The sequence below is a fragment of the Trichomonascus vanleenenianus genome (genome assembly GCF_965637985.1).
Source record: "Trichomonascus vanleenenianus strain CLIB 3782 genome assembly, contig: TRVA0_008S, whole genome shotgun sequence".
NCBI classification, from domain to species: Eukaryota; Fungi; Ascomycota; class Dipodascomycetes; order Dipodascales; family Trichomonascaceae; genus Blastobotrys; species Blastobotrys vanleenenianus.
The window spans coordinates 83,493-98,799 of NW_027481879.1; the positions used below are offsets into that span (position 1 = coordinate 83,493).

Genomic DNA, 15,307 nt, shown 5'->3' on the forward strand with positions numbered 1-15,307 from the left:
CAGAGATTCAGGAGGCTAAGTGTAACACTATGTATTTATGGCTTTTGCATTGATCTCATACAAACCAGGAAGCGGTCCATAGCAAATACTGAAGATGGTAGACGATCGGAGTTGACGCACCCAACCCATCAATTAATACATGGGCGACCCACCAATTAATAATACATGGAAGGGGATGAAGCACTTTCGGAGGAGATTTTAGCATTAGAAGCTATATATCCCGAGCTTGAAGTATCAGAAAAAAAGTTGGCGCTACCAGTAGAACTTTACCCTACTGATGATGTAACCGTGCTCTTCAAGTTCGACAGCCAAAAAGAGACCTATGTCGCCAACACGCTTCCGGACATCAAACTGACCTTCCTGGTAGACGGATACCCAGAAAAGGAGCCTCCATATGTCAATATGGAATGCTACTGGCTGGATTCACGTATCGTGCGGCAACTGGAGCAGGAAGCACAGGGCCTATGGACCCCCGGGGACCAAGTCCTCTTCTCCATGATAGACCACATAAAAAGCGCCCTGGAGTCCATGACGACAATTGTCGTCCCAGGGGATAACCGCGACAGATTCCTAGCCAGCAACCAGGAGGTTACCAAGCGGAGCTTCAACGCCCAGACCTTCAAGTGCGAGATCTGCCAGATGCCCAAGAAGGGCGTAGACTGCACGGTGCTGCGCTGTGACCATGTCTTCTGCACCAATTGCCTCCAGGAGTACTACACGGCGTGTATAACTCAAGGATATATTGCCCAGGTCATTTGTCCCGAGCCGCAATGCAGCAACCCTAAGCTTGACCCCGAAACGCTCAAATCGCTGGTCCCCAGTGACCTCTTTGAACGGTACGATACGTTGCGCAAGAAGAAAGAGCTCCAGGCGTCTCCGCACACATCAATTCTGTGTCCGAGAAACTTCTGTCAGGATCTCATCCACCGCAACCCTGACGACAACCTGACGATCTGTGGGGCTTGCGGGTTCGCGTTCTGCGCCATTTGCAAGCGGTCGTGGCACGGGTACTTTGAACGGTGCAGGATGACCGAGGAGCCCGACACCGAGACACTCGAAGCGTACATCAATGGCGACCGGGAGGCAAGGACGAGGATCGAGCGGGAGTGGGGCGTACTGAACATGAAGCTGTTTGCCGACCACTACACGAACGAGAAGCTTTTCCGCGAGTACCTCGAGGAGCATGCTGGGCTCAACCAGGCATGTCCTGAGTGCCGCACGACAATTGAGCGCTCTGGCGGGTGCAATAAGATGACCTGCGGCGTTTGCCATACGTTTTTCTGCTTCCGGTGCGGGTCTCAGCTAAGCAAGCAAGATCCCTATTCGCACTACGGAAACCGCCGCTCTCCGTGCTTCGAGAAGCTGTTTGAAGGCATGGAAGGCACGGAAGATCTCGGCTTTCGAATGTTCTGAAAATCTCTTTAGTCTACTTGATGGGGGTTAACATTGGGGGCTAGCCCCCAAACCCCCGTAGCTCCGCTTCGCGGAGAGTGTGGAGTATAAATGAATTGCATTATCGTCTATCGCTGGTGGGACTGGAGCAGCTGCAGGGCAGTGGTTAGCTCCTTAATGGCGGTGTCCATGTCGTCGTAATTGAGCGCGGAGGTGGCGTACTTGGCGTGCTTCTGGGCACTTGCTACGAGCTCCGTCTCACTCATGATGTTCTGCACATCGGCCTGCGTGATGTGATGCGATTGTGGCGGTGGATGATGCGCCACGTGCGGCGCAGGTATGTGCGGCTGTGGCGGTGTCTGCTGGTGCGGCGCAAAGTGCGGCTGAGGAGGTGGAGGCGCCCCTGCTTCTGCCCGCGACTCTGGCTGATTCGGGTCGGCTGAAGGAGCCCTTGGAAGTGGCGGTCCACCCGGTATGAGGCGCGTAGGAGTACCTTTTGGAGGCCTGGCCGGTGGATTAGGCAGAACCGGCGGGGCCTGGGGCAGCACAACCGGTGGCTCATCCTCAGTCAAAAACGAACTAGGCTGAGCCGGCTCATCTTCAGTCAAAAATGAGCTAGGATGTGCCGGAAGCTGCTGGACCACACCTGGAGAGGGAGATGCCGACAATTGTGGGCTCGCCGAACGGCTGGCTGCTCTGCTTGTTACATCATTGGTCGTCGTCAACCCTTCAATGACCTCTGGCTTAACCTCTTCGCCGCCTACCAATTCCTCCTCACCCTCAGTCTCGTCTTCATCTTCCGGAAATTCATAGTCAAACGGATCTTGCCCTGTCTTCACGGCTTTCAAGATACGCGCGGCGTGGAACTTTGCGTACCTCACTTTGTTGGTAGTCGCTGTGTCCAATTCGTGGAACAGACTGAGCACATCAAGAAAAACGCTCGCGGCCATGAGCTTTGACGCAATGACCTTGGGGTTTCCCGTCTTGCGGCGCATCTCGCTGTCTGCTTTAGCGAATATGTTCATGGCAAACCGCTCCACGTAGGCCTCACCGACAGTGTCGTCGTCGATAATGCCCCGCATCTCGCTGGTCGCCCCACTCTTGAGTTCTTCCACTTCGTCCAGCAGGTGCGACACGAACTCGGCCGCCTGCTCGTTCTGCTGGTGCACCTTCATCCCCAGTGCCTGCTGGGCTGCGTGTAGCTTGCAGAAATACGAAATCACTGGGTCGTGGGCCTTCATCTCCTCAGCCCGGGCCAGCAGCGGCCCCAGGAACCTCAGTTCTTCGGGGGTACTCATCCTGTCGCTGCTCTACGAGATCTACGAGCTCTCCTGACTCCAGTGTGATCAAAGCGGCCATCCTCGGAGTTCCGTCTAGGCAAGCCGCCGCACCATCACCAATTAATCCAGCAGCCGGAGACTCATTAGGGCTCGTCAAGGCTCCAATTGCATTGCCATACCTTAAGTAATCCCGGTGTTGTATATACGTTTGTATCAGTAATGTTGACTTAACAAAATTTTCAACAAATTTCATTTAATTAGGTATTTTACCCTACATACGAATGTACCGGTATTCGTGCGTTCGTGACTGGCACATACTCTCATCCTCGAGGCACTCTTGATGGTAATTGCTTCAGAATTTATCTATGAGAGATATAACATAAAGCTTGGTATTTAGCAGTGCATCAATGTAGTTCACGTTGGCGTTTTCGGTTACCCTGTAGGCTAATATAGACCTACCTCAGCGGTAGGCCGCTGATAGCATACCTTCCTGGCGTAGTGTATAGCTCACATCTAATAAGGCGATATCGCTGAGTTGCATCCAAGGTTTGAGTTTTCATCAATGCTTCCAGTCAATGTCACACTGTCTCCAGACGATTTTTCATCGGTAGCCTTAGGAGAGCTAAATTGAACTCCAGCCCACTGAATTTGTTTACCAAGCCCCCCAATCCATTTAATCTGCTCATCAAATCCATCAGCCTCTTTAACATGATGATTTGTAACATAGGCTTTCTCCAGCTCATGGCAGTACTTCTCGTATAACCACGGAACACACGGTCAGTCAACAAACCAATCAAATGTGTATGCCTTAAGCATTGCGATTTTCTATTTAAGTAAAACAACAGGGAGACCCGTAGGACGTACAAATATATCTTCCGCCGTAGGATCAAGTGTAGGTATATGGAAAATGCCATACAACAGCTTTGAACTTTGTCTCTTCTTCGACCAGAATAAATGCGTCAGGGTTCAGACTGAGTGCTTATGATACTCCTGCTTTGTCAAGATCTCTTTCTGCAGCAATCACTTCCTTTATAATTATCTGCCGCGTTTCTGTTGAGTAGCCCCTCTGCCTCCAAGTCGAACATATTCGTTCCATCAATAAGTTCTCTGAAAATGACTGGAGTTTGTCGATTCTTTTGTCGCCCGCTGGGCACGATCATGGAATCCCTCGTACTATAGGGCGAACAATTAGAGGAAAAGTTGAATTGTTACCCTTATTTTTGTTACAATATCGTACTTGACCTCATTTAAGATGAGGCAAAATGATGCATATTTGCTGTGTGCTGATCAGGCAGTGACTAGTAGAAGTGGAAGTAATCTCAATACGAAAAGCTGACTGCAAACCATGGTGCCATGAAACTAACTTTGTATGCCATCTCTGCTCGCAGTAGCACATGGCAAGAGCCATTGAACCTGTACACAGGGCCGCAACTGTCATTCTACCAATACCGGCACTAGTGCAGGTCATTGGATATGCGGTTCAACTATATAATGCTTCAGGTTACCTCATTACGAAGTAAATCATGAGTTTCCAACTTAATACACAAGGCCAATAAAATGGATCATCGTCTCTAATCTCGCTCGCATAATCTCGATTATGTACCAGGTAATTGAAGTACCACCGTACTTCTAACAAATCACCACAATTGAGGTGGTATGTTAAAGGACATAAACCGCTGTACTAGAGCAATCCATGAAACGCCATGTACCAGAGTAGTTTATTAGACTGACACAGGGGGACAGATCCCCCCGGACATTCCTGTTCAGGTTGTATATAAGGCTATCTCTAGTTCATTGCAGTGAGCTGTTGATTTGACCCCAGGGAGACAAATCCACCCAGGACTCCCCGGTAGCAAAGATGGAAGAGCTACCCAAGGTCACACGCCCGACGCGAAGCGTCGACCCCGGGGGGGTCTGGGGGGCTGGCCCCCTAGGAAGATATGGAAAGTGTGCTGATTTCTCTAAGCATGCGAAGCGGAGCTACGGGAGCTCGAGGGTCCTCGAATACTACTGTCGTTCTAATGGGTGGGGCTGATTAGGGTGGGGCGAATTAATTGCCGAGCCGCACGCGGTGACCCAATGCCCACGCGTGGGACGCGCGTCTTTTTTCTTTCAAACCAACCGCGGGTTCGCGAAGAGAGAGCCCAGCCACTGCGATTATCGAGAGAGAGAGGGAGAGAGCTGTTGGAAAGCCGCTTAATTTATTAAACATTTTACGTGTCTGAAGTCTGTCGTGTGAAGAGCACGTTGACGATGTCGGAGCGCACCAGTACAGACTCAGACCAGCCCAGGCCGGCTGAAGACACCATCATGGCGGAGGCCCCGAAGCTGGTTGAGCCGTCGACACCGGTTAAGACAGAGCGCCCGGTGTTGGTAGCAGCCAGCGGGTCGCCTCCGTCGCGAAGTCTCGCCGTGAGCGCGCCGAGCGCCCAGCGGTTCGCGAGCAGTAGTAACAATGGTTCCTTTGCGACGCCGCAGCATCATCAGCAGCCAGGCGAGCCAGACTCGGCATCCGCGACCCCTGTATCCAAGAGCGGAGTACCCGGCATTCTGTACACCGCGACGTACTCGGGGATCCCGGTGTTTGAGATGCTTGTCAATGGCGTAGCGGTGATGCGGCGGCGCCAGGACTCGTGCCTCAACGCGACACAGATTCTCAAGGTCGCCGGGGTCGAGAAGTCGAAACGCACCAAAGTGCTGGAGCGAGAGATTCTTACCGGCGAGCACGAGAAGGTCCAGGGTGGGTACGGAAAGTACCAGGGAACGTGGATCCCGTATAGCCGAGGTATCGACCTGTGTCGGCAGTACGGTGTGTACGAGACGCTACTTCCACTGTTAGAGTTCGACCCCCGGAACCAGATGGAGAACACGCCCACTAAGGAGCAGGCGCTGGCCAGCCGCAAGCGGACGCTGACTCCAATGCACCACTACGTCTCCCAGGACTCGTTTGGCCCTCCAATTCAGCCTCGTCCATTGCAGGTGAGCCAATCAGCTACTCCGCTGGCTTCACACGCCTCGCAGGCTTTGGCTTCTTTCGGGAACCCCTCACAAGTTAGCCGGGGGACCCCCGTGGCCGCTGTAAAGCAGGACACAATTCGAGACGACTCGCAGGACAGCGTAATGCCGGCTCCTGCTCCGCCAATTAAAAAGAAGCGACGCGTACTAGAAGACCTCGTAGAAGACGAGTCGCTTCCGGATACGGCGGTTCCGCTGGATCCGGTTGCCCCTGAGTCGGTCGACGCGAGCATAGCACACCTCGTTACGCGACTGTTTGTCAAAAAAGACGACGAAGGGAACGACATAGACCCTGTAGCGCTACTGGAGAGCATGCCGCAGCTCAACCGGATGAACATTGACGTGCCAATTGACGAATCGGGCCACACTGCGCTCCACTGGGCGTCTGCGTTGGCCATGGAGCCGTTGGCAAGGGCTCTGGTGGCCCGTGGAGCTCATCAGCAGCGCGCGAACTACGCCGGAGAGACGACACTGGTCCGGGCTGTACTCGTGACCAATTCGTTTGACTCGGCCGTGTTCCCGCAGCTACTGGAGTCGCTTTACCCGGCGATTCCGCTGGTTGACCGGCAAGGGCGCACTGTTCTGCACCACATAGCCCTCACCGCGGGAATTAAGGGCAGAAGCGGGGCCAGTAAGTACTATCTCGAGTGTTTGCTGGAGTGGATCGTCAATCGCGGCTCAACCGGGCGCACAGGGCGGTACGGGCTTGAGCGGTTCATGGCGGAGATTGTCAATGCCCAGGACCGCAATGGTGACACTGCGCTCAGCATCGCGGCGCGCGTAGGCAACAAGAACATTACCCAGCAATTATTGGACGTGGGCGCCGATACGACCATTGCCAATAAGGTGGGACTCACTCCGGCCGACTTTGGAGTCGTTCCCACTGCTCCTACGGTTACCCACCCCAGCGCTAGTGTTAGTACGCGTCCTGAGGTGGCTAGTCGGGCCGTTTCTTCTACGGTCAATGACAGTGCGTCTCCGCGGGCTCAGCAGCAGAAGCGGCGCGAGGCGATTGAGACGATCACGAGCCTGGTGAGCGGCTTAGACGGAGAGTTTGAGCGCGAGGTCGAGGCCAAGCAGCACCAGATTGATTCAATGCGGTCGCAGCTGCGAGACACGACACAGGCGCTGACTGAGCGGCGCCAGCGACTCGAAGAGCTCAAGGCGACAGCCAATAAGATGGTCGAGTCGCAGAGATCGCGACAGAACCTCGATCGGGCTATTGAGCAGGAAGACCGACAGTTCAAGGAGGTCACGCGCCCCGCTGAGGGCCAGCCTGCGGTTAGCATAGACTACGATGCCGATTTCGACGCCGACCAGCCGTTTAGGATCGTTACTGGAACGGCTGGCGAGTTTTTGGACTTGCCACCGGTACCACTGCTCAAAGCGCGCATAGCAGCGTATAAGCAGAACCGGGCCCGGCTCCAGGCACGGGCGACCGAGCTGCGTAACCAGTCGGCTGAGCTTGAGGACAAGTTTAGGAGAGTCGTTGCTCTGTGTACTGGGGTTGAGGCGAACCGGGTTGACCAATTATTAGAAGGGCTTGTTCAGGCGGTCCAGTCAGACAGAGATGACATGGACATTGACCGGGTTGCTGGGTTTTTGAGGAAAATTGACCGAGCGCATGAAGGTGGTGTAGTTGTTTAACCATATCACTCACTTACTACCGGTACTGAATTCTTCCTCCCCCAGCTCCTTCCTGGTTCAGTCACACCAACTCCTTCCCGGAGCTCAGTCACGCTGGTAGTTTACTCACACATCGGGCTCACTACACTTAATTACAATGGGCTCATTACGCGTTCATATACTATGGGAACTCGGTCACTCACTCACATTGGGGACTCACTCACGCACTCATAGGGGACTCATTCAAGGCACTCACTCCAGGGCCCAAAGTCACTTCGGACATTCACATCGAGGTTCGTGATCATTCCAAGATTAATATTAATGCCCTCCCTCCTATCAACCAGGAGATATTTATTATGCTTTTTGACGAATTTGATGTTCCGCGTTTGATGAGCCGCATCCAGTGCGGCAGAAAAATGTTTCACTCGTAGCAATTGGTTTGCCCATTGCCGCGCTCAGCCAGTTGCCTCTCTATGGTCTGGTTTCGAGCTGGATGTGCCCTCATTATATATGGGGTAGCATAACGGGCTAAAGAAAGAAATGATCCGTTTAGTTTGAGTGCGCTGTCGTTAGACTAGTGATACCAGTGTAATTATACGGCGGGACATGCTATCATACTACATCATATGTCGATGTCGACATATTGTATTTATAAATATGGCTATATATATATAGCTCGATCGCGCGCGACGCGGCAAGCTGCGGCTAGTATATATCGTCTATACTGCCTTTAATAATTAATCTACGGAGATCGATGGTCGACCAGAGTCCCACGGTGGATATATATTAAGATGAGATATCTGCATGCATGCAGACACTTCACATGATAGCGGTAGGTGACATGCGTCGGATGGTCTTATACATAAATACTGTATAATGAAAATTGATTGATTATATATTATAATTAAACGTAACGAGCTGTATGAATGAAAATTAATGAAGAGAAACCAGCTGTTCGAATAATTGATTAATGAGGCGACAAACTATACGGTTTAATTGGTTACCTATACATGGAAGGTATGATAGCTAAACTATTGACTGATTACTTACCTAATAACTGAAACGAGCAGTTCAATAACTGATTAACAAAAAAGACTATATAGTTTAATGCCGGTAATCGAATAATTAAATAACTGTACAAATTGAAAAAAAATTACACATTAGCCTCCTTATGCTTAAACTCTTGAACCAACAGACCGTTAATCAACGCCCGCACACTCGCCGCCATCGTCTTGGTATGCTTCAACACCCCGTCCACCACCGAAGGAGATAATCGACCCCCCTCAAACCACGTCGCCGTAATGGTCTGCGCCGCACACATGTACGCTACAACAGCGTCCACATCCCTATCATTATCCACAACAGTCTCCGGGTCATGCAAGTACCGCACCTCCGGCCCACCGGACTCGTCTACCCTCACGGCGCCCGCCGTGACCATGTCGCGCAGCGCAATGCCCGAGTCGGCCAGAGCCACCGACGCCGCATTGCATGCGGCTGCCAGCAGCGCCTTGTCGGCCAGCTTATCCCCGCCATTCCGCGCACAAAGCACCGTCACCAGCACAGAAATGGCCGACTTTGGATAGTTGTCGAGCATCACCGACGGCACCAGTGCTGTATGCAGGAACGCGGCCATGTTCTTCTCCTCTGCAGCAACGTCGTCCTGGTCGCGGTCGCTCGTGACAAATGGCGAGTACCTGAACTCCACGCTCAGCTCCGCCGTAGTCGTAAACGATCCCCGAATAGGCTTCGGTCCACTGACACTAACTTGAATCTGAATATCGTCCCCGACTTCGAGGTATGCCGATCCGTTGGCGTTGGCAATGGTGCCTTGTCGTATAAACAGCTTCCTCAATTCCTCATTCCCCCGCGACCTTTCCGCCTCCCTCACTCTTTCTACATCACTCTCTATCTGCAGCGGAACACTATCAGTGGGCCCCAGCACCCTCCTTCTATCCTGAAGCACGCTCATTTTTCCTCCGCTTATCAGTCTCTCTCTAAGATTTTTCACTTTTTCCACTTATCGCCACGGAGGTCCGACCACCACCCACAACCACCCCTCCGCCGAGCTCTCATCGCTTAGCAATATTTACTCCTTCAATTGACTTGGGGGCCAGCCCCCAAACCCCCGTAGCTCCGCTGCACGGAGATTTTGTAGCGTTCAAGAAGACCTCCGCGTCAGCGGAGCCCCAGGGGGGTTTGGGGGGACTGGTCCACCCAACTACACTAGCCAGAGATCTGTGTCCGCTTCGCGGAGAGAGACGGTGTTACAGCGTTACAAACTTTTTGTTACAAGCTAGTGGCAAAAGTGTAACAAAGGCTTGTTACAGCCTTGCTTGACTACGGGGGGACTCGTCTACACTCGGAGTTATGTATTCGCGGGCCAGCCCTCAAGCTCTCGTAGCTCCACTTCGCGGAGAGTAGCCTAATCAATTGGCTCCCTCCCCGTAGCGGAGCCCCAGGAGGGGTTTGGGGGGGACTGGTCCCCCCGAGTACACGAGAGAGGCGTCGAAGGCGGAGGAAGGTGTGGGGCGCGCGCGGGTGTGGCGACCACCCCGGAGGTTGCATCACGTCGATTAGTAACTTGAAAGACACCAAGGACTATCTGCTCGGTAGTAATTATCCTCGATAAAAAGAAGCGATAAGAAGTAACGAGAAGAGCAGATATGGCGGTAAGTTTGGATTTAAGTAGGTGATGAGAATTGGGGGCTAACAGAGAGCGTGAAGGATCGAATGCAGGTAGATAAGCCGGAAGGCGAGATTGACGAGAGCTTGTACTCGCGACAGCTCTATGTTCTTGGAAAGGAGGCGATGCAGCGGATGAGCCAGTCGAACGTGCTCGTTGTCGGGTTGCGGGGCCTGGGTGTCGAGATTGCGAAGAACGTGGCTCTGGCGGGCGTCAAGTCGTTGGCGCTGTACGACCCGAGTCCTGTGAAGGTCGCTGACCTGGCGAGCCAGTTCTTCTTGAAGAGCGGCGATGTCGGGAAGCCACGCGACGAGTCTACTCGGGGCCGTTTGGCCGAGCTTAACTCTTACGTGCCGGTTTCGGTGCTCAAGGGCGAGCTTGATGAAGGTAACCTGGCGCGGTTCCAGGTGGTGGTCATGACTGAAGGGTCAATTGAGCAGCAGCTCAAGATCAACGAGTTCACACACGCCAACGGCATCAAGTTCATTGCTGCGCGCACGCATGGCTTGTTTGGCAAGGCATTTGTAGACTTTGGCGAGGAGTTCACCGTGTTTGACCCGACGGGCGAGGAGCCGCTGACCGGCATCATCAACGCAATTGAGCCGGACGGCACGGTGGCGGTGCTCGACGAGACGCGTCATGGCCTCGAGGATGGTGACTGGGTCAAGTTCTCGGAGGTTGTTGGGGTGGATGTGCTCAACGACGGCACGCCGCACGAAGTGACGGTCCTCGGGCCGTTCACGTTTAAGATCAACCTGCCGGCTGGGGCTGGCGCCTACGTCAAGGGGGGCCAATTCACGCAGGTCAAGAAGCCCAAAATTATGCGGTTTGAGCCGCTGTCGAAGCAGATTGCAAACCCGGAGTTCCTTATTTCCGACTTTGCCAAGTTCGACCGGCCACCCCAGCTTCATCTTGGGTTCCTGGCGCTGCACGGGTTTGTAAACACGAGCAATGGCGAGCTTCCAAGGGCGCATAACGAGGAGGACGCCAACAAACTGGTCCAGCTGGCCAAGAACGTCCAGAAGCAGTATCCAGACGTACTGGAGGGCGAGATCGATGAAAAGCTTATCAAGCAGCTAGCGTACCAGGCCCGGGGCGACTTGGTGCCTTTGGCGGCTGTATTTGGCGGTCTTGTTGCGCAGGAAGTGCTCAAGGCGTGCTCAGGCAAGTTCGTGCCAATCAAGCAATGGATGTATTTTGACTCGCTCGAGTCTCTGCCTGCCGGGTTCGAGAACCTAACCGAGGCCGACTGCGCGCCACAAAACTCGCGGTATGATGGTATCATCGCCGTGTTTGGCAAGAAGTTTGTCGACCAGCTGGCTAACCTCAAGATCTTTTTGGTTGGAGCCGGCGCCATTGGCTGCGAGATGCTCAAGAACTGGGCCATGATGGGCGTGGGCTCTGGCCCCGAGGGCAAGATCATCGTCACCGATAACGACAGCATCGAGAAGAGCAACTTGAACCGACAGTTCCTGTTCCGCCCCAAGGACGTCGGTAAGATGAAGTCGGACGTAGCCGCTGTCGCCGTGAGCGAGATGAACCCAGATCTCAAGGGCAAGATTGACTCGCGCAGCGACAAGGTGGGCCCAGAGACCGAGGCTGTCTTCAACGACGACTTTTGGAGTGGGCTTGACTTTGTCACCAACGCTCTGGACAATGTCGAGGCGCGAACCTACGTAGACCGACGATGCGTCTTCTTCAAGAAGCCCCTGCTCGAGAGTGGTACTCTGGGCACCAAGGGCAACGTCCAGGTCGTGTATCCACACATGACCGAGTCATATTCCTCGTCCCAGGACCCACCAGAGAAGTCCATTCCGCTGTGCACGCTGCGAACGTTCCCGAACAAGATTGACCACACCATTGCGTGGGCCAAGAGCCTGTTCCAGGGCTACTTCGCCGATGCCCCGGAGAACGTCAATTTGTACCTGTCGCAGCCGGACTACGTCGAGTCGACCCTCAAGCAGACGCCCGACATTAAAGGCACTCTCGAGACGATCTACGCGTACCTGGTGGGCCAGCGACCGCTTACTTTCGAGCAGTGCATTGCGTGGGCGCGCGTTGAGTTTGAAAAGAAGTTCAACAACGATATTCTGCAGCTGGCGTACAACTTCCCCGAGGACGCCAAGACCTCGACGGGCCAGCCGTTCTGGGGCGGTCCAAAGCGGTTCCCGACACCTCTAAAGTTCGATATCAACGATGAGAATCACTTTGACTTCATTGTTGCTGCCGCCAACCTGCACGCCTACAACTACGGCCTCAAGGGAGAGCGCGATCCGGAAGTGTTCAAGAAGGCGCTGGCCAAGGTGACGGTCCCCGAGTTCACTCCACGGGACAATGTCAAGATCCAGACCACCGACAACGAGACAGTGGATGAGACCGCCGACTCTGATGCGGACGAGATCAGACGGCTTGCCCAGAGCCTGCCTGCTCCGTCTACCTTGGCGGGCTTCCGGCTGGCTCCAGTAGAGTTCGAGAAGGACGACGATACCAACTTCCACATCGACTTTATCAACGCCGCGTCCAATCTGCGGGCGCTCAACTACAAGATTGAGCCGGCCGACCGGTCGAAGACCAAGTTCATTGCCGGTCGCATTATGCCGGCCATTGCCACTACGACGGCGCTTGTCACGGGTCTCGTGTGCTTGGAGCTGTTCAAGATCGTGGACGGCGCTAATAAGAAGATTGATCACTACAAGAATGGCTTTGTAAACCTGGCGCTTCCGTTCTTTGGCTTTTCGGAGCCCATTGCGTCGTCCAAGGCCAAGTACAACAACGGCAAGAACGAGTTTGACCAGATTTGGGATCGCCTTGAGTTTGACCGGGACATTACTCTTCAGGAGTTTATTGATGAGATGAAGGCGCGACACAACCTTGAGGTTTCCATGGTTTCGAGTGGCACTACTTTGCTGTATGCCTTCTTCTACCCGCCTGCCAAGGTCAAGGAGCGACTTCCCATGAAGATGTCTGAGCTCACCGAGACTGTTTCCAAGAAGCCGGTGGTTGGCAAGAGTTTGCTTATTGAGATCTGTGCGGAGGACGAGACTGGTGAGGATGTCCAGGATCTGCCATATGTCGTTGTCCATTTGCACAAGTAGATTATATATTATTATTCAGGGATTAGCCTACAGTTTATTGTTTACTTGCAGAACCGTATTATATATTATAAATTATTGGACTGTGGATGAGATGACAACCGAATTGATTATTAATTGTTCAAATGAACAACAGTTGACATATAGTCTATGCAATTATCTGGAACTGCCTACAAATCTTGTTGTCTTGGAAATTTATCTAGTTATTGGAATGAACAATTAATCGACAATAATAGGTAGGTTCTCCTCGAAGCGGAGCTACGGGGGTTTGAGGGACTGGCCCCTAAGTCAATTGGAGCAGGAGAGTATGATCTCGAAAAACGGTGCAAATCAATTATACACTTATAAATAGAACTATATACGAAACAAAAACTTCATAAATCATTAACCACATTAGAAATCTTCATCCAGATTGAGAGCGTCTGGAATAAGAGACTGCTTGTTGCCGCCAGCCATGACGCCGGCCTTTTGGTAATCGGAGACACGCTTCTCAAAGAAGTTGGTCTTGCCATTGAGCGAAATGTTCTCCATAAAGTCAAACGGATTCTGCGCATTGTACACCTTCTTGTTGCCCAAAGCAATCAGCAATCGGTCGGCGACAAACTCAATGTATTGGCACATAAGGTCGGCGTTCATGCCGAGAAGAGCCACTGGCAGTGCGTCAGTAAGGAACTCCTTCTCTATGCCAACTGCCTCGACAATAAGCTTCTCAATGACATCCTTGTCTGGCCGGTGCGTGAGGTGAGAGTAGAGCAGACAGGCAAAGTCAGTGTGCATGCCCTCATCCCGAGAAATGAGCTCGTTGGAGAAGGTTAGGCCCGGCATGAGACCCCGCTTCTTGAGCCAGAAGATGGAGGCAAAGGAGCCCGAGAAGAAAATGCCCTCAACAGCAGCAAAGGCCACCAGTCGCTCGGCAAAAGTCGACTCCTGGTCCGAGATCCATCGCAGAGCCCAGTCAGCCTTCTTCTTAATGCATGGAATGGTCTCAATGGCGTTGAACAGGTACTGCGCTCGCTGCGGGTCCTTAATGTACGTGTCAATCAGCAAAGAGTACGTTTCAGCGTGGATGTTCTCCATCATAATCTGGAACCCGTAGAAGCACTTGGCTTCTGGGATCTGAACCTCACCGCTGAATCGCTCGACAAGGTTCTCATTGACGATACCGTCGGACGCGGCGAAGAAGGCCAGCACGTGCTCAATGAAGTATCGCTCGTCGTCGTTGAGCCGCTGATCCCAGTGGTTCATGTCCTTGCCCAAATCGATCTCCTCCGCAGTCCAGAAAGAGGCCTCGGCCTTCTTGTACATCTGCCAAATCTCGTTGTACTTGATGGGGAACAGCACGAACCGGTTTGGGTTCTCCTTCAGCAGAGGCTCCTCCTTCTCGAGCTCCTTCAATCGCTTTCGCATAGCCTTGTGGTCGTTGGGGTCGACGTTGACGGAGTCCTCCGCCTTAGCGGCGGCCTGGTCCTCCTTGGACGAAGACTGATCCTCCTGCTTCCGCATTTCTTCCTTTCGGTCGTGGATCTTCTGAAGGTTAGCCTTGAGGTCGCTGACTTTACTAGTGGACAGGTCAAGCTCGGAGAGGGCGCTGGCAGTCTGCTTCGATGGAGTCTGTTCAACCATAGCTGTCTTCTCAATTGTCAAAAAAAAAGAAGGAATGTGAAGAAATGTGGATGAGGAAAAGAGAAGAAATGTAGCGGAAATGGCGTCGGTTTTATATTTTTCGCGTCAAAAAAACAAAGGTGCGGGAAAACAGGGATGGCGCGTCGGGGCGTGCGCACGCACTATGGGCTCCCGATGACATTTACGCGTGGGCTAATAAATCGCCCATTTGCCCAATGCGGTAACTGACGCGCCTCAGACGTGTACCGAATTGCCGGGCATACACCACGCGTTTCATGCACGCGTTCCGTGTCAAATTGGTACATTCCCGCCTCCTTTATGACGTGTTACTCACGCGTTTCTATTTTATCAGATGGCAACCTTCCTGTTTTGTCGATTGCATCTGATAATTCTATTATTTGTTGAGCCATTGCTGCCAAGATGCTGTACCAGGTAATTGCTATTAACGCGCTCCATCGAGTTCGACATCCCATGCATAATTGATCATTCGATTCCTTGTCAAAAGATAATCTCTTAGTAATGTTTCATTAATGTTAGTCAGCTGCAAAAAAGGGCGCGTCGTGTTAGTCGTGTTCCCCTGGAGACGTCTTCACGCG

The 15,307-nt window shown here is 52.8% G+C and overlaps 6 protein-coding genes across 6 annotated transcripts; 3 read left to right on the forward strand and 3 right to left on the reverse strand.

The window, feature by feature from the left end:
- Positions 1 to 165: 165 nt before the first annotated feature.
- On the forward strand, positions 166 to 1,413 carry ITT1 (RBR-type E3 ubiquitin transferase; the record flags this gene model as incomplete). The annotated part of the gene is made up of 1 exon (XM_076683384.1): positions 166 to 1,413. The coding sequence occupies one exon, from the start codon at positions 166 to 168 to the stop codon at positions 1,411 to 1,413; it is 1,248 nt and encodes a 415-aa protein (XP_076542299.1).
- Positions 1,414 to 1,520: 107 nt separating this feature from the next.
- On the reverse strand, positions 1,521 to 2,690 carry VTA1 (Vta1p; the record flags this gene model as incomplete). Its single annotated transcript, XM_076683385.1, has 1 exon — positions 1,521 to 2,690. One exon carries the CDS (start codon positions 2,688 to 2,690, stop codon positions 1,521 to 1,523), a length of 1,170 nt encoding a protein of 389 aa, XP_076542300.1.
- A 2,292-nt stretch (positions 2,691 to 4,982) lies between these two features.
- Positions 4,983 to 7,334, forward strand: SWI6 (transcriptional regulator SWI6; the record flags this gene model as incomplete). Its single annotated transcript, XM_076683386.1, has 1 exon — positions 4,983 to 7,334. The coding sequence occupies one exon, from the start codon at positions 4,983 to 4,985 to the stop codon at positions 7,332 to 7,334; it is 2,352 nt and encodes a 783-aa protein (XP_076542301.1).
- A 1,132-nt stretch (positions 7,335 to 8,466) lies between these two features.
- Positions 8,467 to 9,282, reverse strand: MTR3 (exosome non-catalytic core subunit MTR3; the record flags this gene model as incomplete). The annotated part of the gene is made up of 1 exon (XM_076683387.1): positions 8,467 to 9,282. The coding sequence occupies one exon, from the start codon at positions 9,280 to 9,282 to the stop codon at positions 8,467 to 8,469; it is 816 nt and encodes a 271-aa protein (XP_076542302.1).
- A 694-nt stretch (positions 9,283 to 9,976) lies between these two features.
- On the forward strand, positions 9,977 to 13,091 carry UBA1 (E1 ubiquitin-activating protein UBA1; the record flags this gene model as incomplete). Its single annotated transcript, XM_076683388.1, has 2 exons — positions 9,977 to 9,982; positions 10,038 to 13,091. The coding sequence occupies 2 exons, from the start codon at positions 9,977 to 9,979 to the stop codon at positions 13,089 to 13,091; spliced, it is 3,060 nt and encodes a 1,019-aa protein (XP_076542303.1).
- A 390-nt stretch (positions 13,092 to 13,481) lies between these two features.
- RNR2 (ribonucleotide-diphosphate reductase subunit RNR2) lies at positions 13,482 to 14,711 on the reverse strand (the record flags this gene model as incomplete). Its single annotated transcript, XM_076683389.1, has 1 exon — positions 13,482 to 14,711. One exon carries the CDS (start codon positions 14,709 to 14,711, stop codon positions 13,482 to 13,484), a length of 1,230 nt encoding a protein of 409 aa, XP_076542304.1.
- Positions 14,712 to 15,307: the final 596 nt, after the last annotated feature.